The following is a 22,957-nucleotide window of genomic DNA, read 5'->3' as shown; positions in this document are numbered from 1 at the left end:
GGGGTCAAGGGCAGCAGTTGGCATGTGGTAGTCAAAGGTTATGGCTCGTGTGTGTTCATGATAAGTGGCTGCTAGGAGACAAAAAATCTGTGGCGATGCAGGAGTCGGGAGCCATGGGCGATAGTTGTATTTTGAGGGTCAGGAGTCAAGAGAGCCTTGGGAAGACTTACGACTCAGGGTCCACTGCTGGCCGGTGGGTCGTGGTAGTTGTGTCAAAAGGCAGAGGTTAGAGGTGATGATCCACCAACACGCAGCAGCTGAAGCTTGAGAGCAAGGGGTGGTTCAGATTCCCGGAGGACACGCCCCCGTCGGCCCCGCCCCGCGTGCCGCCCCCGTCGCCCCGCCCCGCCCCTCCAGCGCTTCCATCGCTTCCATCGCGGACTCCCAGGGCGTCTGAGGCTGCGAGGAGCGAGCGCGCGCGAGCCGGCGAGCGGCGCAGGGACCCCGCGGGCGGCTGGGGCTCCGCGGCGCCCGCCCCCGCTCCCTCTCCTAGGGCGCTCGGTGCAGACCGGCCGGCCGGCGCCGCCTCCCGGGAAGATGGCGCTGCACTTCCAGGTCAGTGCGCTCTGCGCCGCGGGCCCGCGCTCCGCCGCCCTGGGAACCCGGCGGGACGCGGGGGTCTGGAGACCGAGGGCCGAGGACAGCGGCGGAGGCCGCGGGGTCGCGGGCCGGGGTCCCCGGACTCCCAGCCCCTACCTCCGCCCCTAGTCGGGGACCGGGACACTGGCCTGGGCTGCACACCCCAGGCTCGGGCCGGAGTCTGCAGGGGCTGCCGAGCCTGGCTCGGGGGCGGCGGGTGGAGGGGACGGGGCACAGGCCGAGGGCTCGCCACCGGGAAGGTGCGGACGCCGGCGGCACGCGCGCGGACCGCGGCGTTAGTGGAGTCCCAGCTGCGCCGGCTTCGGGGCGCCTCGCGCGGCCGCCGAGCGGACGAGCAGCCTTCCAGCCTTCCCGCCTTCCCGCCGCGTCGCCGGCGCGCATCTGTAGTCAGCCTCCCTCCACGCAGTGGGGCCCGAGCCCGAGCTGGGGCTTGGGGTCCGCCGAAGGAGCGGCGGCAGCAGTTGGACTTTAATTGGCCGGAGGAAACAGGGGCTGCGTCTGCGGGGAGTTGCGAAGGAGGGCTCCGCGGCCGCCTCTTTGGAGGAGGAAACCGGGCCGGGTGCGGGCGCGAGGATCGCAGAGGCTACGAGGATGGGACGCGTGCCTGTATAGCCTCGGGGTGCTCTGACATCGCCTTTCACTTGTTCAGCGAACATTTATTGTCTCCTCACTGTGTCTCAAGCACTGTGCAAAGTTCTAGGGATAAACGATGACATCTTACTATCTTCGCCCTCATAGAGTTCACGGAGAATTACGGTACAAGTGAAAAATGTATGGTAGAAATAGTCACAGAGTATCATGGGAGCACAGAAAAGGGGGCGGCCAGCCAAGTGTGTATGTTGGGAAGGAGTGAAGCAGAGATGCTATGCTCTCAGCTAAGAGATGCTTTAAGTTTCTTTGAGCCTCCATTCTTCCATTAATTATTGAGCACCTACTAACTATGTTAGACGCTGAAGATACAGCAGCTGTGAACAAAACTCTGTGGTTTCTACTCTCAGGGAACTTGCAGCCTTCTGGTCCTTGAAAGAGTTGTAGGTGTTTGCCAGGTGAAGAGGAACGGAAGGGTATGGAGATAGAAGGACAGTGTGAGCCAAGGCAAATAATTATGGAAGAATATGGTGTACTGCAGAAAGTTCAGTCTGGTTGGAACGAGGGGATGGGACCAGGAGAGGCAGTGGGTGGCAGATGACCTGGGAGAGGTAAGGCAATTTCATAATATGGTGACAGTGTTTCTAAGAATCTCATTCCCCTTGTAGACTTCTTTGAACCCCTCTGTGATCACACTGACTCATAACTTGCTGATTTATTGATGCTTCCAAAGGGTCTTTTTTTTTAAAACCAGTTACTGACTAGTAATTGACAGTTCCAGAATGTTATGTAGTACGCCCCACACATTACCTTTTGACTTCGTGTCATTTCTGAGAGTCCTCAGGTCAAAATAATGTATTACCACTTTAGTAAATATGCCCTCTGGGAAATTTTCACAAGAAGAATCTCACAAAGAGGATTTATGGATTGTAAATAGGTAATCAGATGTTCACAGAGCCCGTGTAAATCTTGAGAGTAAATTAAAAGATATGGTGAAACTTTGGAATTTTTTCATACCTGGAAAGATGGTGTATAGTAAATCAAGCCCTAGAAGACTTCTTCATATTTAGGCACAGTGTTGGAAAAATTAGCTGCTGATGTCAAAACTACCCATATTGGTTTTCCAGGAATGTACTTTGTATTACATTTGTATAGACAGCTTAAAAGTGGAGTTGGACAAATAAAAGATCAATTTCGTTGACCCAAAAAAACACAAAAACAAAACAAAACAAATTTCTTCATCTGAATTCTTTTTAGTGTATAGGATCATATCATTAATCAGTTAACTCAAGGAACATTTGTTAGTAGTGATAACCCAGCATTTTGAGTTTTCGTATGCTCATTATAGAGTTGAGCCTTGCTGCTAACTTTAGAAATGTACATATATGAAGACATTGAGTCTTAAAACAGTTGTGACTTGTCCAAGGTTACAGAGTTAAGAGTAGGCGTAATAACTCATAAGTACCATGTTCCCCATTACCTCTAGCTTACTGTCATCTACCCAAAGGGGCAGCTAAGGCAAAAATTATGCCATCGAGATGATGAGTAAAGAAGCATATTTCTGTAGGGTGAGGTGAGGGTACTGGTCAACATCTTTTTCACATCATGACATACGTAGAAAATGGTAATTGTGCATTTCATTAACATAAACTGCTCATTGCCAAAAGGCATCAGTGTGCACTTTCCCCAATGTCTCAAGCCCTGCCCCTGCTGCCTGGAGAGCAGAGGATCAATATCTCAGGCATACCTGTGATCCATTCAAAGCACTTGCATTCTGGTTAGGAAGCTGTGAATTAGGATACCCTGTCCCAAAGCAATTAACGTGTCTGGATTACCTGACAGGAGGCAATCCAGATAAGGGGGCAGAGTGAGGAGAGAGAGAGAGAGAGAGAGAACTGAGAAGTAAAGTAGGCACTTTAGATAGAACAGAGGTACCTTGATGAGAATCAAGAGAATGTTAGGAAAAAGTTAGGGGACTCAGTCGATCCAACTTTTCCGCCCAGGAAATATAGCCATGCTTCTTAATTCCTAGTCAAGCTACCTGATTTGATCTAGATGTGATTGAGAACTATTGTTTTTAAATGCAATGATAGCATGAAAAAATGTATATGGGAATGACCAGTCTGGCAGCATGGACTTGAATGGAGAAACTATAGAAGATCAGTATGGTCTTGTATATTCATCAGTAACTGGAGAGATTATTTATGTTATTGTGGATCAGCTGTATGGCAGGCACTGGATTAGGCTTTCCCTATCTTTTATATCTTAATTCTCATGATTATTTTGAAAGGTAGATACTGCTGTTTGCAGTTTTAACAGCGAGGCTTAGAAAGATTAAATTATTTGCCTAAGGTTACTTAACAAGTGAGTAGCAGATTCCAAAGCTTGTGTCCACTTCATTGGACCAGTGGTTTTCAAATCGAACCATGACATTTCTAAGACCCCACTACCCTGCACTCTCATTCCCAGAGCCATCTCTTGAGAAATCCCTGGCCCTGGCAGCCACAGTTAGAAAATATTGCTTGATTATTCTACTGTCTATGACTATCAGGTGGAGGTGTTAAGTTGAATCTTAATGGGAGAATAATTGGTAAGACTTTATGACAAATTAGTATGTTCCTGGAGTTAGCCAGACCGAGGTTTGAGGGCAAAGTCCACAAGACTGCCCTTACTTCTCACACCAACTGCAAGTTGGGGGTTTCCCAAAACCACCCTCAGGTTTAGTAGTTTATTGGAAGGACTCACAGAATTCACTGAAAGTTGTCATACTCAGTTGCAGTTTGTTATAGGGACAGAATACAGATTAAAATTGGTCAAAGGAAGCTGACACAGGGCAAAATCTGTGCGGGTTTCAAAAATAAGCTTCTTTTGACCTCAGGACATGTGCTCCCTGCAACAATGTATGACAGTATGCACTAATTATTGCAAACTGGGAAAGCTAACCCAGATAAGGGTTTTCACTGGGGCTTCAGTTCTTGGGCATGATTGATTGATTGCTCATATGTTTGACATCAGTCCCAGGTTGACTATTACTTTGTGACCCAAAGTCCCCACCCTAAAACACATAGTTGGTGTTTCTGTTGTGGCCAGCCCCCAACCTGCCACTATTGGCTGTATTGTTGTATGCACCACTGATAAACTGTCTCCACTAAGTACAACATCGACAATATTGACATCCATCAGCATAAGAATGAGGGACCACAAGATTGCCTAAGGAACAATGAATTGTCCCAGGTCAGAGACAGAACTCATCAAAACTCTAGTGCTGATCTGTAGTGGGACCGTGCCTGTGCGGAGCTACTGCTCTCCAACCTGGGCAGCTTGACAAGACCCTGTCTCTTGAAGTATGGACTAGGACATCATCTCCAGGTAGATGATGATGAAAATAAAGAGTGGCAAGTCAGGCAGGTTGGGAGGAGACAACATGTATTTGGAGTCTGTAGACTTGTATTTGACTCAGAATTTGATCATTTATTTGTAATCTTGAGCAACTTATATATATTTGATCTCAGCCTTAGTTTTTTAAATCTGTAGAATATATATGCTGAAAATATGTACTCCACAAGAGCCTATTTTTCAGGATTGGTTTGAAAAAAGGATGGAAATACTTTTGTAAACTGTAAAGCACTATGACAAGTATTATCTTTATCATTGTAAGAAGGAACAATTCCAAGAGATCCAGGTAAAAGCCTTCAGAGATACTCAAGAAAAGGTAGTAAGAGGAAGAAAAAGAGTTGTGGGAAATGAGTAACTTCATAATGAAGGCAGATTCTGTTTGTTGTAATCAAGAAGCTTGATTTCGGAAGGCAGCAAAGATACAGGAAAGTAATTGAAAAGATCTTTAAATTCAATTAAAGTAGATTTTTGGGGCTTACCCATATATATTATACTATTAGGGAACATTTATTTCCTGAAACAAAAGCGTTTATTCTCTTTTTTTCAGCTTTACTGAAGTTCAGTTGATAATAAAATGTGTATATTTAAACTGTGCAATTGGATGGGTTTTGACATATGCATACATCTGTGAAATTGTCACCAAAATCAAGAAAAACATATCCATCCCCTCAGAAGTTTCTTTATACTCTCGTGCCCCTTTGTAATGTGTCTTTGCTGTCTCTGTTCCCCGACTCTGCTGTCTTCCTCCCAGCCAGGAAACCACTGATCTGTTTTGTTTAAGAACCATATAATATATACTCTGTTTGGCTGCTTTTACTCAGCATTCACCTGTTGATAGTTACATGTGTGACTTTTTACTTGCTATATAAAAAGAAGTCATCATTTAGAGGCCAATTCTGTGTCAGTTGCAAAGGCCAGACATAAGTCCAGAATAATTTGGAAGATCCTTATTTAGACTATAGTCAGGATTGCATCATTGTTTCCTAGGACGTGTAAATTGGGTGCTGTCTGTTTTTTTGTGTGGGTGTTTTTTAGACAGGGTACTTACTCTGTCACCCAGGCTGGAGTGTGGTCGTGGGATCTCAGCTTGCTGCAACCTCTGCCTCCTGGGCTCAAGAAATCCTCCTACTTCAACCTCTCAAGTAGCCGAGACTTGTCAGGCATGTGCCACCACACCTGGATAATTTTTTTTTCTTTTTTGTATTTTTTGAAGAGATGGGGTTTCACCATGTTGGCCAGGCTTGTCTTGAACTCCTGAGCTCAAGCAAGTCACGCACCTTAGCCTCCCAAAGTGCTGGGATTATAGATGTGAGCCACCATGTCTGGCCTGTCTGTTTATATTTAATAGTTACTCTGTGGGAGGTGAATGATGTCCAGTTCTCCGTATTTTACCTCTTAATTATTTAGATGGATTTCTAATGTTGTCAGTAAGACTAGTAAAAGCTTTAATAATTCAAATCTGATTTGTCAACAAATAGAGAAGGGATTCATTTTCTGAGATCATTCTCATATTAATCATATTCTCAGATGTCAATATATAAAACTAAGATGAAAATTTATTAGTTTACTATGAAAAATAAAGTTTCCTTAGAAAATCAAGTGCTAAACAGAAGATTATTTGATTGGTTAGTAACCACCATATTGTGGGTTTAATTGCTTTGTATGTCTAGATAATACCTTTCCACCAGGGTAAGGGTCTTTATGTATCCCTTTCTCTAAAAAGGTTTCTAATATACCAGGTATGGTATGTGTTTGTTACCATTACAGTGAAAGAATAACTTGATTTTCCCTTTGAATCTTTTGCAAAAAAGTCAGACCTTTCCCTTTTTATCTTGTATGGCCTTTCATTTGTTAATAATTTGAAATATCTTTGGGAAAAACGAGTGACTGGTAACATTGTTGATTTAAATACTATTTAAATACACCCCAAGTCTGTTCTGTCTTGAGGTTCTTTATATCAGTATAGCAAAAGAAACAAATAATTTCCAGACTTTTCCGTACTATTTCCAAATAGGTTTACTTAGGTATCATTGAATTGGTTACTATCAATATTAGTTTTCTAGGGCTCACAACACTTTTTTTTTTTTTTAATTAAGAGTCTCGTTGTGTTTCCCATGCTGGCCTGGAACTCCTGGGCTCTATTGATTCTCCTGCCTCAGCCTCCTGAGTAGTTGGGGTTACAGGCATGTGCCACCATGCCTTAACACAAATGTGTTCTTATAGATCAGGAGGCCAGATGTCTGAAACATATACAGATTTGGTTCCTTTTGGAGGTCCTGAAGGAGAAACCATTTCATGCATTTCTCCAAGCTGCTTCTGATGATTGCTGGCAATCCTCAGTGTTCTTTGGCTTGCAGAAACATCACTCTAGTCTCTGCCTACATCTTCATATGGTCTTCTCTGCTGTGTCTCTGCATCCCAAATCTTCCTCCTTTCTCTTATAAGAATACCAGTCAGTGGATTTAGGGCACACTCTAAATTCAGTATGGTCTCATACCAAGATTGGTATTTGAATATTCAATACCAATTTGAATATTCAGATATAATATAATTTGAATATTTCAAATTATTAACAAATGAAATCCAGTCTTGGTCTCATACCAAGATTCTTAATTAAGGATTTGTGAAGACTCTATTTCCAAATAAGTTCATTTATAGGTACTGGGATTGGAACTTAGACATATATTTTAAAAGGATATAATGAAAACCGGTAATGTTAAAAACAACTGTGTACCAGAAGTTACATGGCACTAACTCTTCATCCTCCAAACCTGTGAGATAGGCATTGTTATTAGTCTCATTTTTGCTGCCTTTTGTTAAAGAGGTCTTTTACTATATCTTGGCCTAATTCTTTTTGTCATCAAAGTCTACTTCAAAGAATCTTAGGCCTAGATGAATGCATGCCATCAGGATCAACTTATTAATTATACTGAGTATTATCAGTTCTAAAATTCAGTCCTCCAGATTTACTAGATGAAGGAAAAGATGTGGGTTTGATCATGAGAGGAAAAAAGGGACCCTTTTTAATTTTTGTACGTATATGTATGTTTTTTTCTTGTAAATATTTTTCTTTTGTATATTGTTAATTTAAGTTGAGATACATATGCAGAACATGCAGGTTTGTTACATATGTATACATGTGCCATGGTGGTTTGCTGTACCTGTCAACCCATCACCTAGGTATTAACCTCCGCATGCCTTAGCTATTTGTCCTGATGCTCTCCCTCCCCTCACCCCTGCAAGAGGCCCCCTGTGTGTGTTGTTCCCCTCCCTGTGTCCACATGTCTTCATTGTTTAGCTTCTGCTTATGAGTGAGAAGATGTGGTGTTTGGTTTTCTGTTCCTGCATTAGTTTACTGAGGATAATGGCTTCCAGCTCATCCATGTCCCTGCAAAGGACATAATCTCATTTCTTTTTATGGCTGCATAGTATTCCATGGTGTATACGTACCACATTTTCTTTATCCAGTCTATTATCAATGGGTATTTGGGTTGGTTTCATGTCTTTGCTATTGCAAATAGTGCTGCAGTAAACATACATGTGCATGTATCTTTATAATAGAATGATTTATATTCCTTTGAGTATATACCCATAATGGGACTGCTGTGTCAAATGATATTTCTGGTTCTAGGTCCTTGAGGAATCACCACACTGTCATCCACAATGGTTCAACTAATTTACATTCCCACCAACATTGTAAAAATGTTTCTATTTCTCCACAGCCTCATCATCATATGTTGTTTCTTGACTTTTTAATAATCATCATTCTGACTGGAGTGAGATGGTATCTCGTTGTGGTTTTGATTTGCATTTCTCTAATGATCAGTGATGTTGAACTTTTTTCATATGTTAGCCTCATAAATGTCTTCTTTAGAGAAGTGTCTGTTCATGTCCTTTGCCCACTTTTTGATGGGGTTGTTTTTTTCTTGTAAATTTGTTTAAGGTTTCATGTAAATTCTGGATAGTAGATCTTTGTTAGATGGGTAGATTGCAAAAATTTTCTCCTGTTCTGTAGATTGCCTGTTCACTCTCATGATAGTTTCTTTTGCTGTTTAGAAGCTCTTTAGTTTAACTAGATCCCTTTTGTCGATTTTCGCTTTTGTTGCAATTGCTTTTGGCAATTTCATCATAAAATCTTTGCCCATGCCTACGTCCTGAATGGTATTGTCTAGATTTTCTTCTAAGGCTTTTATGGTTTTGGGTTTTATATATAAGTCTTTAATTCATCTTGAGTTAATTTTTGTATAAAGTTTAAGAAAAAGGTCCAGTTTCAGTTTTCTGCATATGGCTAGCCAGTTTTCCCAGCATCATTTGTTAAATAGGGAATTCTCTCCCCATTGCTTGTTTTTGCCAGCTTTGTCAAAGATCAGATGATTGTAGATGTGTGGTCTTATTTCTGAGGTCCCTATTCTGTTCCATTGGTCTGTGTGTGTGTGTTTTGGTATCAGTACCATGCTGTTTTAGTTACTGTAGCCTTGTGGTATAGTTTGAAGTCAGGTAGCATGATGCCTGTTTTTATTCTTTTTGCTTAGGATTGTCTTGGCTATACAGGCTCTCTTTTGGTTCTATATGAATTTTAAGGTAGTTTTTTCTAATTCTGTGAAGAATGTCAATGGTAGTTTGATGGGAATAGCATTGAATCTGTAAATTACTTTGGGCAGTATGTCCATTTGCACAATATTGATTCTTCCTATCCACGAAGATGGAACGTTTTTCTATTTGTTTGTGTCCTCTCATTTCCTTGAACAGTAGCTTGTACTTCTTTTTGAAGAAGTCCTTCACATCCCTTTTAGGCTGTATTCCTTGGTAATTTATTCTCTTTTTAGCAATTATGAATGGCATGATTTGGCGCTCTGCTTTTCCATTGTTGTTTTATAGGTATGTTTGTGATTTTTGCATATTGATTTTGGATTGTGAGACTTTACTGAAATTGCTTCTCAGTTTAAGGAGTTTTTGGACTGAGATGATGGGGTTTTCTAGATTGTAGGGTCATGTTGTCTGCAGAGACAATTTGACTTTGTCTCTTGCTATCTGAATACCCTTTATCTCTTTATCTTGCCTGATTGCCCTGGCTAGAACTTCCAATGCTATGTTGAATAGGAGTGGTGAGAGAGGGCAGTCTTCTCTTGTGCCAGTTTTCAAAGGGAATGCTTCCAGCTTTTACCCATTTAGTATGACATTGGCTATGGGTTTGTCATAAATAGCTCTTATTGTTTTGAGATATGTTCCATCAACACCTAGTTTATTGAGAGTTTTTAACATGAAGGGATGTTGACTTTTATTGAAGGCCTCTTCTGCATCATTCTATTGAGATAATCATGTGGTTTTTGTCATTGGCTCTGTTTATGTGATGGATTATATTTATTGATTTACATATGTTGAACCAGCTTTGCATCCCAGGGATGAAGCTGACTTGATTGTGGTGAATGAACCTTTTTTTTTTTTTTTTTTTTTTTTTTGAGCCGGAGTTTCACTCTGTCACCCAGGCCTACACTGAAGTACAGTGCAGTGGTGCGATCTCAGCCCGCTGCAGCCTCCACCTCCTGGGATCAAGGGATTCTCCTGCCTCAGCTTCCCAGGTAGCTGGGACTACAGGCATGTGCCACCATGCCTGGCTGATTTTTTTATTTTAGTAGAGATGGGGTTTTGGTTTTGCCATGTTGACCAGACTGGTCTTGAACTACTGACCTCAGGTGATCCACCCACCTCAGCCTCCCAAAGCACTGGGATTACAGGCATGAGCCATGGCACCCAGCCTGGATAAGCTTTTTGGTGTGCTGCTGGATTTGGTTTGCCAGTATTTTACTGAAGATTTTCACATCAATGCTCATCAGGGATACTGGCCTGAAGTTTTATTTTTGTGTTGTGTCTCTGCCAGGTTTTGGTATCAGGATGATGCTGGCCTCATAAAATGAGTTAGGGAAGAGTCCCTCCTTTTCAGTTGTTTGGAATAGTTTCAGAAGGAAGGGTACCAGCTCCTCTTTGCACCTCTAGTAGAATTGGGCTGTGAATCTGTCTGATCCTGGGTTTTCTTTGGTTGATTATTTTTTTCCTGCCCCAATTTTAGAACTCGTTATTGGTCTAATCATGGATTTGACTTCCTCCTGGTTTAATGTTGGGAGAGTGTATATGTCCAGGAATTTATCCATTTCTTCCAGATTTTCTAGTTTATTTGTGTAAAAGTGTTTATAGTATTCTTTGATGGTAGTTTGTATTTTTGTGGGGTCAGTGATGATATCCCTTTATCATTTTCATTGTGTCTGTTTGATTCTTCTCTCTTCTTTATTAGTCTAGCTAGCAGTCTATCTATTTTATTAAGTTTTTACAAAGACCAGCTCCTGGATTCATTGATTTTTTTTTTTTTGAAGGATTTTTTTATGTCTCTCTCTCCTTCAGTTCCACTTTGATCTTAGTGATTTCTTGTTTTGTGCTAGCTTTTGGGTTTGTTTGCTCTTGCTTCTCTAGTTCTTTTAGTTGTGATGTTAGGGTGTTGATTTGAGATCTTTCTAGCTTTCTGATGTGGGTATTTAGTGCTATAAATTTCCCTCTTAACACTGCTGTAGCTGTGTCCCAGAGATTCTGGTATGTTTGCTCTTTGTTCTCATTGGTTGCAAATAATTTCTTGATTTCTGCCTTAATTTCATTATTTAACCAGGAGTCATTCAGGAGCAGGTTGTTTAATTTCTATATAGTTGTGTGGTTTTGAGTGAGTTTCTTAATCTTGAGTTCTAATTTGATTGCACTGTGGTCTGTAAGACTGTTATGATTTCAGTTCTTTTGTATTTGCTGAGGAGTGCTTTTCTTTCAATTATGTGATCGATTTTAGAGTAAGTGCCATGTGGCACTAGAAGAATGTATATTCTGTTGTTTTGGGGTGGAGAGTTCTGTAGATATATATTGGGTCCCCTTGATTCAGAGCTGAGTTCAAGTCCTGAATATCCTTGTTAATTTTCTCTTGTTGATCCAATAATATTGACATGGGGTGTTAAAGTTTGCCACTATTACTGTTTGTACTGTGTGGGACTCTAAGTCTCTTTATAGATCTCTAAGAACTCATTTTATGAATCTGGGTGCTCCTGCATTGGGTGCATATATATTTAGGATAGCCCTTCATGTTGAATTATTCCCTTTACCATTGTGTAATACCCTTCATTGTCTTTTTACATCTTTGTTTAAAGTCTGTTTTGTCAGAAACTAGGATTGCAAACCCTGCTTTTTTTTCTTCTTTTCATTTGCTTGGTAAATTTTCCTCCATCCCTTTATTTGGAGCCTATGTTTGTCTTTGCACATGAGATAGGTTTCTTGAATACAGCACACTGATGGGACTTGACTCTTTATCCAATTTGGCAGTCTGTGGCTTTTAACTGGGGCATTTAGCCCATTTACATTAAAGTTAATATTGTTATGTGTGAATTTGATCCTGTTATCATGATGCTAGCTGGTTATTTTGCATACTAGTTAATGTAGGTTCTTCATAGTGTCCTTGGTCTTTATATTTTGGTGTGTTTTCTCAGTGGCCGTTACCAGTTTTTCTTTTCATATTTAGTGCTTCCATCAGGAGTTCTTGTAAGGCAGACTTGGTAGTGACAAATTCCGTCAGCATTTGCTTGTCTGAAAATGCCATAAAAGCGCCAAGAAGGAGAGAGGAAGAAGTAAAAAGAGTAATGGGAGCTAGAGTAGATCTCATTTTGGTGTAACTTGTGTGTTCCTTTTATGAGAAGGTATATGCATGTGAGGGAATGTGTAGGCTAGTGTAGCTATAAGGATGCCACATAAAATTCAGGCTAGAAAAGATAACAAAAAGGCATTTTGTAAAGGAATATCCCATTATTTTCATATGCCTACCCTACACTGAAATCTGTGCCAATATTTTTCTTTTCTCTTATTCAAGTTCAAAGTGAGATAATTTTTTTTCAGAAGACATGTTTAACAAAAAGTGTTTTAAGCTGGAGAGGAGTGCTGAACTCATTTTTAAATTCTTTTTTTTAGATTGTTTCCATGTGTCGCATGTCGTCAGATAAGATTAGATTTATATCATCAGATAGGATTATAAGCAGAATGCTTTAGTCTTTGTGCTTATGAAATAGGACCCTTTAACATAACTGGTTATTACATTGCTAGAAATACCATGAGATCACGTCAAAGTTCTTGAAAATCCTGCAGCACTTTGAGTTGTTGGTGGGGAAGCCCCATATCAGCATAGAATAAAAATAATATATCTGTGTTTTTGAGACAGGGTCTTGCTCTGTTACCCAGGCTGAAGTACAGTGGTGGGATCATGGCTCACTGCAGTCTCGACCTCCCAGGCTCAAGCGATCCTCCCACTTCAGCCCTCCAGTAGCTGGGACTACAGGTGCACCCTACTACCCTGGCTACTTTTGTTGTATTTGTAGAGGGGGTTTTGCCATGTTGCCTGTGGTGGTCTTGAACTCCTGGGCTCAGGTGATCCTTGCGCCTTAGCCTCCCAAAGTGCTGGAATTACAGGCATGAGCCACCACATCTAGCCTTAAATTCTTAAAATTTGAGAAAGAATATAAATTTGGTTATCTGCAACTTGTGTATGATCATTTCCCCCATCCATCTCCCCAGCCTCATCTGGTATCTCCTTGCTGTGTTTATCAGCCACACTGACCTTTAATGCTTTGAAATGACTAAACTCCATTTTACTGAAGAGCTCTGGTAAATGTTCTTTCTTTGCCTGGATGGCCTTCTAGTCTTTTTAAAATCTGATCGACCCTTGTAGGTCTCAGCATAAATATTATTTATTTAGGCGTACCTTTCCAAATCCTTGTTGTAGACAAGTTCTCCCCTTCTTGGACTCTCCCATTGCAGAACTATCAACTCGTAAGCAAATAATTTGGGGAGTAGGAGATGTGCCTGTTTTGTTTCCAACTGTATCTCCTAGTAAGTAGTTGTATTTCAGTAAACAGTATCAAGTTAATGAATACACATGTGATATTTGTGTGCCTTGTTTTTTGTGGTTAAATATTTGCCTCATTTTTTTCATTCAAGTCAAATGTTAATTTTTTTTTTTTTTTTCTTTTAAGAGTTTGGCCGAATTGGAAATGTTATGTACTCATCTCTACATAGGGACTGATCTTACACAAAGAATAGAGGCTGAGAAAACACTCTTGGAACTGATTGACAGCCCAGAATGTCTCAGCAAGTGTCAACTTTTATTAGAACAAGGAACAGTAAGTATTTGGTAACAGTGATTAACCATGAAAGATCAGTAGATGGTATGCCATTGTTAATGAACTCGTGTGTGTTAGCAGTGGTAACTGAGTGATATTGCCACAGGGTTTTTTGTTTTTGTGAAACTGTAGTTTCACTGTCAAAAGGGTTTAATCAGGAAAAGAATTGGAAAACCTGGAAAGCAAATTTAGGGAAGAGCCAGGAAATGAAATAGGAATGAATTGAGATAGTTTCTTGATTACTTTTTGTCTCTTTTTATGTCTCATATTAGTGGGCAAAAACCACATTTTTGGGAAATTGAATAACAACTTAAAAAAATCTAGATAGGGGAGGCAGATTGTAATTACCTCTGAAACATGAAAGGATGATTCCAAAGCATTCTGATCATCTCTTGCCTGCCTCCCTCCCATCTAGATATTCATAGTCTAGACATTTATATTCATTTAGTAAAATACTTAAATGCAAAACCAGGCGTTGTACTGCCTACTTGATTTATGTACATGAATCAAAGTAGCTCTTTGTTTAGTTGGAGAGGCAGATATATAAATAGCTATGAAATGATTACAGTAAGAGATTGTGTAGTCTAGAGCAAAGTTGGCAGACTTTTTCTGTGAAGGGCCAGATAGCAAATATTGTAGATTTTGTGGGCTAGGAGACAAAATGGAAGATATTTTGTAAGAACATCTATAGTAAGAGAAAAAACAAATTTCTTCAAAGTTTTATGGATGAGATTCAAAATATAATAATCTAATACAGGTTTTTAAAAATAATACAGGTCTGTTAATAAAGGGAGTAGAGCTATTTTTGGGAGGAGAATATTTTGCTTAACTGGAGTTCTGAATTGTTTTCTGTCATCAACATTGATTGCAAATGTTCATATGTTAATACTGATCCATAATGAGATTTTATATATTATTTTATATTTGAAAGTATCTTTTCACATAGATAGGTACTATCATATACTAATATCAGTTCTTGAGCATATGGTTATAATTAAGCACATTCATCGTTTAGAAAGCATTTAAAGAATTCTGTCAAATCTTGATATTTGCCTTTTAGTATGTCATTATATTGCAGATTAATCACTTCCAATTGAAGAGTAGGTGGGAGCTCTTCTTGCACAGTTAAATGGATTTTAAAATATGGAAATTTTCTTTATACTTGCATCAAGATCTGAAGCTGGAGCTGTAGTTGAAGCTCAGAAAATATATCTCTGAATAGAGCTCTCACTACTTGTTTTAACTTTTGACGATGTGGGAAGTATATAAAGCTGCCTGACATTACTTGCAATTCAAATGATGTTAGTTGTTATCAAAATGGCTTTACTTCACGGTAAGTTCTGCATATAGGTACTAGACACTTTTTAGGCAATTTTGTAATTTTAGGTTGAATTCATTAAGGAACATTATCAATTTTGCACAAAGGTAGGTTCCAAAGCCATTTAGTGTTGAACAATAGTGACTTGGTTGTCTCATTCAGAAAAATTTTAGCCTTATCCCTGAGCTAAAACAAAAAAAAATCGCAGTAAAACTTTGTCGCTAATAAGCTATTTAACTATTGTGTAATGGGACAAGTGAGGATATTGTTTCCAATACAGAATATTCAGATACTGCTTCATTATCTTGCAAAAATTCACAGAACTAAAGTTCACAAAAGTGAATACAGTCCACTGTTAACACTACTGATCCATTAACTTCTGATAGATCCATATCTTTACTATACACTCTCTGCAGATGAATAATATGGTGAATAACCATAGGTTTTAAACATCTTAAATTTTTCATAAGCTTTGTAAATTTGTTTAGCTAAGTTCTTTTCTGCTCCATATGTTTTTACCACTAGTGTGACATATACCAGATTCTGCCTCAGTTTATATTGAATTAACGTGTCCTCAAGTTCTTTGAAAATATTCTGGCCTGTAGTTCTCCCACACTCTTCATAGAGGCCAATTCTTTTGTTGCTTCACACTCAGCATTGATTTCTGGAACATACAGATAGTTACATTACGAGTATGAACATTGTAAGAAACATCTGTCCACTCATCAAGAGTCAAGGAGATCCTTTCCAAATCATTTGCCTCGTTTTCAAATTGACTTTTGATGTCGTTCCAATGTCCTCAACTCTTTGAGCACTCATTCCCACCAGAAACTAATAATCTTATTTTCTCTGCACATATAACTTTGGCCGCTGTAATAAGACAATGGTGATTTAATTAACTCATCATTGGTAAATGGCAGTGTGATTGGCTGACAAATGAGCCACTAGGAAACTTTGGTTGCAGGCTCATTTTTTATATTTGTAAAGACAGTCTGCTATGATGAGATATCAAATTTTCTACTTTTTCTGACTTTTGATTTCCTGAGTTGGGACTATTGTGATGGGAATGATGGAGGTATTGCTTGGTCTGATATAGTCAGTGTATATAGTATTCTTTTAGGACAACTATAGTAACATTGCATAAAAAGCATGTTGTTGGTTGGAAGCGGTGGCTCATGCCCGTAATCCCAGCACTTTGGGAGGCTGAGGAGAATGGATCACAAGGTCTGGAGTTCAAGACCAGCCTGGCTGACATGGTGAAACCCCACCTCTACTAATAATACAAAAATTAGCTGGGGATGGTGGTGCACATCTGTAGTCCCAGCTACTTGGGAGGCTGAGGCAGGAGAATCGCTTGAACCTGGGAGGCAGAGGTTACAGTGAGCGGAGATTGCATCACTGCACTCCAGCCTAGGACACAGCGAGACTCCATCTCGAAAAAAAAAGCATATTGTTTTGTCATGTAATCAATAACAGAATGATCACACTCCATTGTGCCTTAAAAATTAGATATTTGAAGTCCACTTTTATCTTTTCTTATTTTGATATGCTAGACATGCGCTGGTAATAACAAAAGGTATGTGTCATGTCATGGCACCACCCATGGCTCTCTAGTCACTGTGGTTTATGATGCTCTGAGCAGCAGTAGGAAGCACTGAGTGCCACATGTGGTCTCTGTCTTAACCGTCATTGGCATGCAAGCAGCCATAGGCAGTGTATAAATGAATGAGCGTGGCTGCATTTGAATAAACTTTATGGACACCAGAATGTGGATTTCATATATTTTTCTGTCACAAAATATTATTATTGTTTTGATTTTTTCAACAATTGAAAAGCTGCTTGAAATTGTAGGAAACATTCGTAGCTCACAAGCCATGTAAGAATAGGCAGGATTTGGTCAGGGGCCATAGTTTCCTGGCCTCTGGTCTGGAGAAAAAAAGAGACGGAATATCTTTGCAAGAATTTCTAGGGGATGGAGTGAATACCTAAACCAAATTTTGAAGGATGAACATGCATTTAGAGAGTTTGAGTATAGTATTAAGATAATTGGGGGTCAGAGAATATAGTCAGTCAGACATGGGTTTCAGGGAACACGGAGGTCAGGGTGGGGAAGATATTGAAAGGACTCTAAAGGCTGTCATGGTCAGAGCAAAGTCAAGAATGGAACCAGATGAATTTGAGGAGATTATCAGAAGCCAGATGGTGTAGGGCTGTAGACCGTGGTAAGAGTACTGTATTTTATTTGAACTTGCTAAGTCATTTATTTCTCCCATTTGCTTCTTGTTATTTGAGATGGCTGTCTACACCTCCCTCAATTAATAATTTCTTATGAGAGATTGTATGCCTGTGTATGTATATCCTTTTCTCTATATATGTATCTCAAATTGACATATTTTATCCCTTGTGAATTTACCATTTTGGAAAACCAGAAGAATTTCTGTTATTGCTTAGAAAAACATTTCTATTATAATGCTTTGATTATTTTAATTCATTTGTGATAATAATAAATAAAATTATTCTTTACAGACATCCTATGCTCAGCTCCTTGCAGCAACATGTCTTTCAAAACTTGTCAGCCGAGTGAGTCCTTTGCCTGTTGAGCAGAGGATGGACATCAGTAAGTGGCTTATTTTGCTTTTTAACCAATTACACTTGAAAAAAACTTTTTCTTTTGAATATACTAAACTGTTACTAGGACTGCAAATTTTTTGAGTCTCTCATTTTTTAAAACATGAGTATTAAGTTTCATTTACTCATCTATTAATGAATACTGATGTGTTACATAAAGCAATGTCTAATCAAAAAAGCATTTGTTTAGTAATAAACAATAACTAGCATTTTATTTTTTGTACTGTTTGTTAAGATTTGTACTATTTCCGTTTATCCGCCAAACAAGATTTTTGAGTTATCCTCATTTCACAGATGAGGAGATTAGATTTGACAGACAGGCTCTGTCACATGCCGAAGATCACACAACTAGAAAGTAATAGAGTTAGGGTTCAAAGCCACTCTGTCTGTTTAGAGTCTGGGCTCTTAGCCATTATCTTAACTTGGTATGCAACTGAATGACAGGACAGAATTTAGGTCTCTAGTATTTTTCAGGATGCTATATCAGTCAAAATCATTTGGGATATATGTAAAATAAAAGCAGGCTCTTATTAGGAAGATAATTTATATATGGATAAAAGAGCCTGGAACTTGAAAAAACAATTCCATAAAGTAGCAACACATTTTTCAGAGTTAATGTATTTTAAGTTTTTGTGTATCTGTAAGTAGCTTGTATTTCATATGGACAAAGTTGTAGTAATTGAGGTATGAAATTGAGGTATGAGGTTTTTTTTTTTTTTTTTTTTTTTTTGAGACGGAGTTTCGCTCTTGTTACCCAGGCTGGAGTGCAATGGCGCGATCTCGGCTCACCGCAACCTCCGCCTCCTGGGTTCAGGCAATTCTCCTGCCTCAGCCTCCTGAGTAGCTGGGATTACAGGCACACGCCACCATGCCCAGCTAATTTTTGTATTTTTAGTAGAGACGGGGTTTCACTATGTTGACCAGAATGGTCTCGATCTCTTGACCTCGTGATCCACCCTTCTCAGCCTCCCAAAGTGCTGGGATTACAGGCTTGAGCCACCGCGCCCGGCCAGTATGAGGTTTTATTGGTCATCTTTGTTCATATTAGAAATAGATTGTTAACTCATTTCTGTTCTTCAGCCTCAAGGTTAACATAATTTATATTTCCTTATCAGAAAAATTAAAATGTATTATATGTGATGGATCTTTAAGTTTAAATTTGAATGGTCAAAATCTCACAATGACATGTCATTTTCTTCCATATTGACTGTTATTTATGTATATATACTTGGAGTCTTAGGTGATGCAGAAAGCCTAGAGAAGGATTTGTCCACTATTGGACTTGTGTACTTAAGAAAGCAAAGGAAAGAAGTTTACAGTTTTAAAAATAAGTGTCCAAATAGTATAAAGCTAAGTCATAAAACTTGTGATTTTGTTTATATTACTTTTCCACACACACCTTTAAAATAGACTTAATTTTGTAGGGCAGTTTTGGGTTCAAGCAAAATTGAGCACAAAGTACAGAGAATTTCCATATACCCCCTGCTGCCACACATGCACAGCTTCCAAACTATCAACATCCTGCACCAAAGTTGTGCATTTGTTACAGTTGGTGAACCTATACTGACACATCATCATGAACTCATCTGTAATTTACCTTAGGGTTCACTCTTGCTGTTGTATGTCTATGGATTTTGACAAATGTGTTAATACAATGACATGTACCCACCATTAGAGTATTATACAGAATAGTTTTACTGCACCAAATTCACTGTGTTCTCTGCCTATTCATCCTACCCTGCCCCACCCTTATTATTATTATTTTTTTTTACTATTTCCATAGCTTTGTCTTTTCCAGAATGTGATGTAGTTGGAATCATACAGCCTGATGTATCAGTCATGCATGTAGCCTTTTCAGATTGGCTTTTTTCACTCGGTAATATGCGTTTGAGATTCTTCCATGTTTTTTCATAGATGATACCTCATTTCTTTTTAGCACTGAATAATATTTTGTTTTCTGGGTGTAATGCAATTTATCCATTCACTTATTGAAAGGCATCTTGGTTGCTTCCAAGTTTTGACAATTATGAATAAAGCTGCTATAAACATACATATGTGGATTTTTGTGTGCACAAACATTTTCAGCTCCCTTGAATAAATACTTTGGAGCACAATTGGTGGATTCTATGTTGAGTATGTTCAGTTTTGTAAGAAACCACCACACTGTCTTACACTGTGGCTGTAGCATTTTGCATTCCCACCACCATGAATGAGAGTTCCTGTTGCAACATATCCTTGCCAGCATTTGGTGTTTTCTGGATTTTGGCTATTTTGATAGATGTGTATTGGTGTCTCTTTGTTTTAATTTGTATTTCCCTGAGAACATATGATGTACGGCATCTTCTTATGTGCTTATTTGTCATCTATACAGTTGGCCCTTGAACAATGCAGGTATTAGGGGCATTGACCTCCTCCCTGCGCAGCCAAAAATTCACTTACACCTTTTGACTCCCCAAAACTTAACTTCCAGACTTTCATGATGTTCTGTCTGTAGGGGTTCTCTTCCATAGTGTTGACAATCCTTTTTGTAGAGTACCGTGTGTCGTGAGATTTAAAGGTCATTATCATCCCCTAATTTAGAGGCTAAATTTGCGATGTGTTTGGGGGCACAGAAGCCCACTTTAATGCCCTCATCGAACCTCCTGGGATTCTGAGTAGCCAGGAACATTGTCCAATATGAAAAGTACTTTAAATGGTATTCCCTTGCCTGTAAGGTACTTAATAACTTCAGGTCATGGATAAAGCATCTATGGAACCAGTCCAGAAAAAGGTTCTCTTCTAGGCCTTGTTGTGTGGCCAGAAGACTGGCAGCTGGTATTTATTTTTTCCCTTGAAGGCTAGAAGATTAACAGCTTTGTAGATAAGGGCAGTCCTGATCATAAATCTGACTATATAAACCTTGACTGTGGTTGGGACTATGTACAATCTAAGTGTATGTGTAAGTTGATAAATTTTAGCTTGCCCTCTCTTTCTCTGTCACACACTCTGTCTGTCTCTCCAAATAGTTCATAATCTAACTCTGTAGACATAGATTATAGCTTATACTTTTCAGTGTTGTTAGAATTTAAGGTTGTTTCCATCAAAGCATTTTTAGTTAAATATTGAAGTGTTTATTGTCTCTCTCTTTTCCCAAATGACATGCTGGTTTTTGGGACCAAAAAATGAAATCTTTCTCCTTTCTTTTATGTTATTTATATATATATATATTTTTTGATGGACTTTGTGACATGTTGTATTGTATTACCTGGCCTCAAGTAGTCAATTAAGCAGTCATTTCATATTAAATTCTCATAATGTGCTGATTCCTAAAGTATCTTAAGTCCAGTGATAAACTCTAAAAGACTATCTACAGGTTTGGATTTAGAGTTTTGAATTATGAATTATTACTAGAATAGATGGTTTGTCCAATATTTGGAAACAGCAAACAAACAAAAAATGAACCAAAATAACCTGACTCAGAGTCCCAGTCATTTCACCTCTTTGACCCTCATATTTTTGACCTATAAAACAGCATAATAATAATACATAATAGCAGTATCTTCACATTGCTATGAGAGTCACATCAAATATTTGATGGGCAGCACTTCACAATTTTAAACATGCTTCATAAGCATGGAATATTGTTGTTGCTGTCATATAGGCTTTTGACACGCAAAGGACTTCTAGTGTGTAGCTTTCCAGTTTTCTGCTGACTTTTGTCTGCAAGTTTCCAGCTGTTTGTTGTTGTAGCTCTTCTCCTGTGTATCTTCCTGAACATTTCCTTTTCTTCTTAGTATGGCTTTTCCATATAACTTGTACCAGTGAGGAGGAGATTGCTGATGTTCTAAATGATTGTTAGTGTTGGTGCTTACTAAATTGGAACAATCTTACAGTTTGTGTAAAAAACACAATGAGAATATTTTGTGTAAAACATTCAGCTAAAGTAACAGAAACATATTTTAGTGATTTTTTTTTTTCGGCCTTAGATAATGAATTTATTAGCCCCAGTACCTTTGTTTGGGCAGTCTGGGAAGGTGTCCTTGTTGGTGTCTAGCTTTAAATGTGAAACTTGGGTTGTCTTTCATTTGTTTTTTGTTTGTTTCTGTTTTCGCTTTGGCCAGCAGCCTATCAAGCTGAGAGCCTCAGAGGCTGGCAGCTTTCCAGGCTGATGGCCCATTTGTTTGTTTTATTATTATTTTGAGATGGCCCTCCTCCTAGTGGTTACCACTACCCACATATGGTTTGCCTGTACCCACTCCAAGATAAACATTTTCAAGAAATTAAAAATGAAAGTGTAATTGAAGTAAATTCACGGGTTTTCTTTCATCTTCAGGAAGCAGCGTCATCTCGTTAAGTTTTGTTATTGAAACAAAAGATTACATGCAACAAAGCTTAGAACCATGTTACTGTGGTTCATAGGAGAAACCTTTCTGAAATCTGTCTTAATGCTAAAGAAATTATGCTTTTTTTCAAAATGTATTTTATCTTTTTTATTGTATAACAATATTATAATATTAATAAAATTAAGGTTGCAGTATAACAGTTACAAGAAGTTTTTTAAGTTTTAAGAATCTCAGTACAATTATCAAGAACGTTTGTTGAATACATTCTTGGATTTTGGAGTTGTTTCCATCAAAGCTGTTTTTAATAAAATATTGAGGCATTTACCTTTTCTTTACTCTTTTCTCAAATGGCATGCTGGCCTTTCAGACCAAAGTGGAAATGGAGTTTTTTCTCTTTTGAAAATTCTTCTTGTAGTTTTTCCAAGAGACTTTTTGGTGTATTTGTTATCTGGCCTCCATTAGTCAACTAAAAAGCTCATAACTGAATTTGCTACCCACTTTTAACAGTTGTGGTATATTAACTTTATTACAAGCTTTACTATTCTACTCATGTTTTCTTGAATTTATATATTTATCATATTGTACTATTTTTTTTTTTTTAAGACAGGATCTCACTGTCACCCAGGCTGAAGTGCTGTGGCACAATCATTCTCAGCCTCCCAAGTAGCTAGACATGTCACAATACCCAACTGATGTTTTAAAAATTTTGTGTAGTTATGGGGTTCATTTGTATTTTTGATACCACTTCAAGAAGACAGTGTACAGTCAGTTTTGCTATAACATGACATGTTCCTAAAAGTGACTGTGCGATGCAATGCTTCATAATAAAAAGCACAGGACCTATGAGAGAAATTAGATTATGCAAATAAAATTTAAGTCTTATCAGTGACATATTTTTAAAAACATATAAA

At 38.8% G+C, this 22,957-nt stretch overlaps 1 protein-coding gene across 4 annotated transcripts in view; it reads left to right on the top strand.

Annotated features, from left to right (window-relative positions):
- Positions 1-390: 390 nt before the first annotated feature.
- The window catches only part of RANBP17 (RAN binding protein 17), a 318,395-nt gene continuing 295,828 nt past the window's right edge, over positions 391-22,957 (top strand). For all 4 annotated transcript variants that reach the window (XR_012515307.1, XM_074390456.1, XM_039460716.2 and 1 more), the window contains exons 1-3: positions 391-555; positions 13,632-13,778; positions 17,623-17,713. Coding sequence is in view for 3 of the 4 variants with exons in the window: in XM_074390456.1 (XP_074246557.1) it covers positions 538-555; positions 13,632-13,778; positions 17,623-17,713 (256 nt within the window). In the remaining variant the exon portion in view is untranslated. The remainder of the gene's footprint in view (positions 556-13,631; positions 13,779-17,622; positions 17,714-22,957) is intronic.

The sequence above is a fragment of the Saimiri boliviensis genome, chromosome 20 (genome assembly GCF_048565385.1).
Source record: "Saimiri boliviensis isolate mSaiBol1 chromosome 20, mSaiBol1.pri, whole genome shotgun sequence".
Lineage (NCBI taxonomy): Eukaryota > Metazoa > Chordata > Mammalia > Primates > Cebidae > Saimiri > Saimiri boliviensis.
This window is presented reverse-complemented; position numbering and strand designations above follow the sequence as displayed.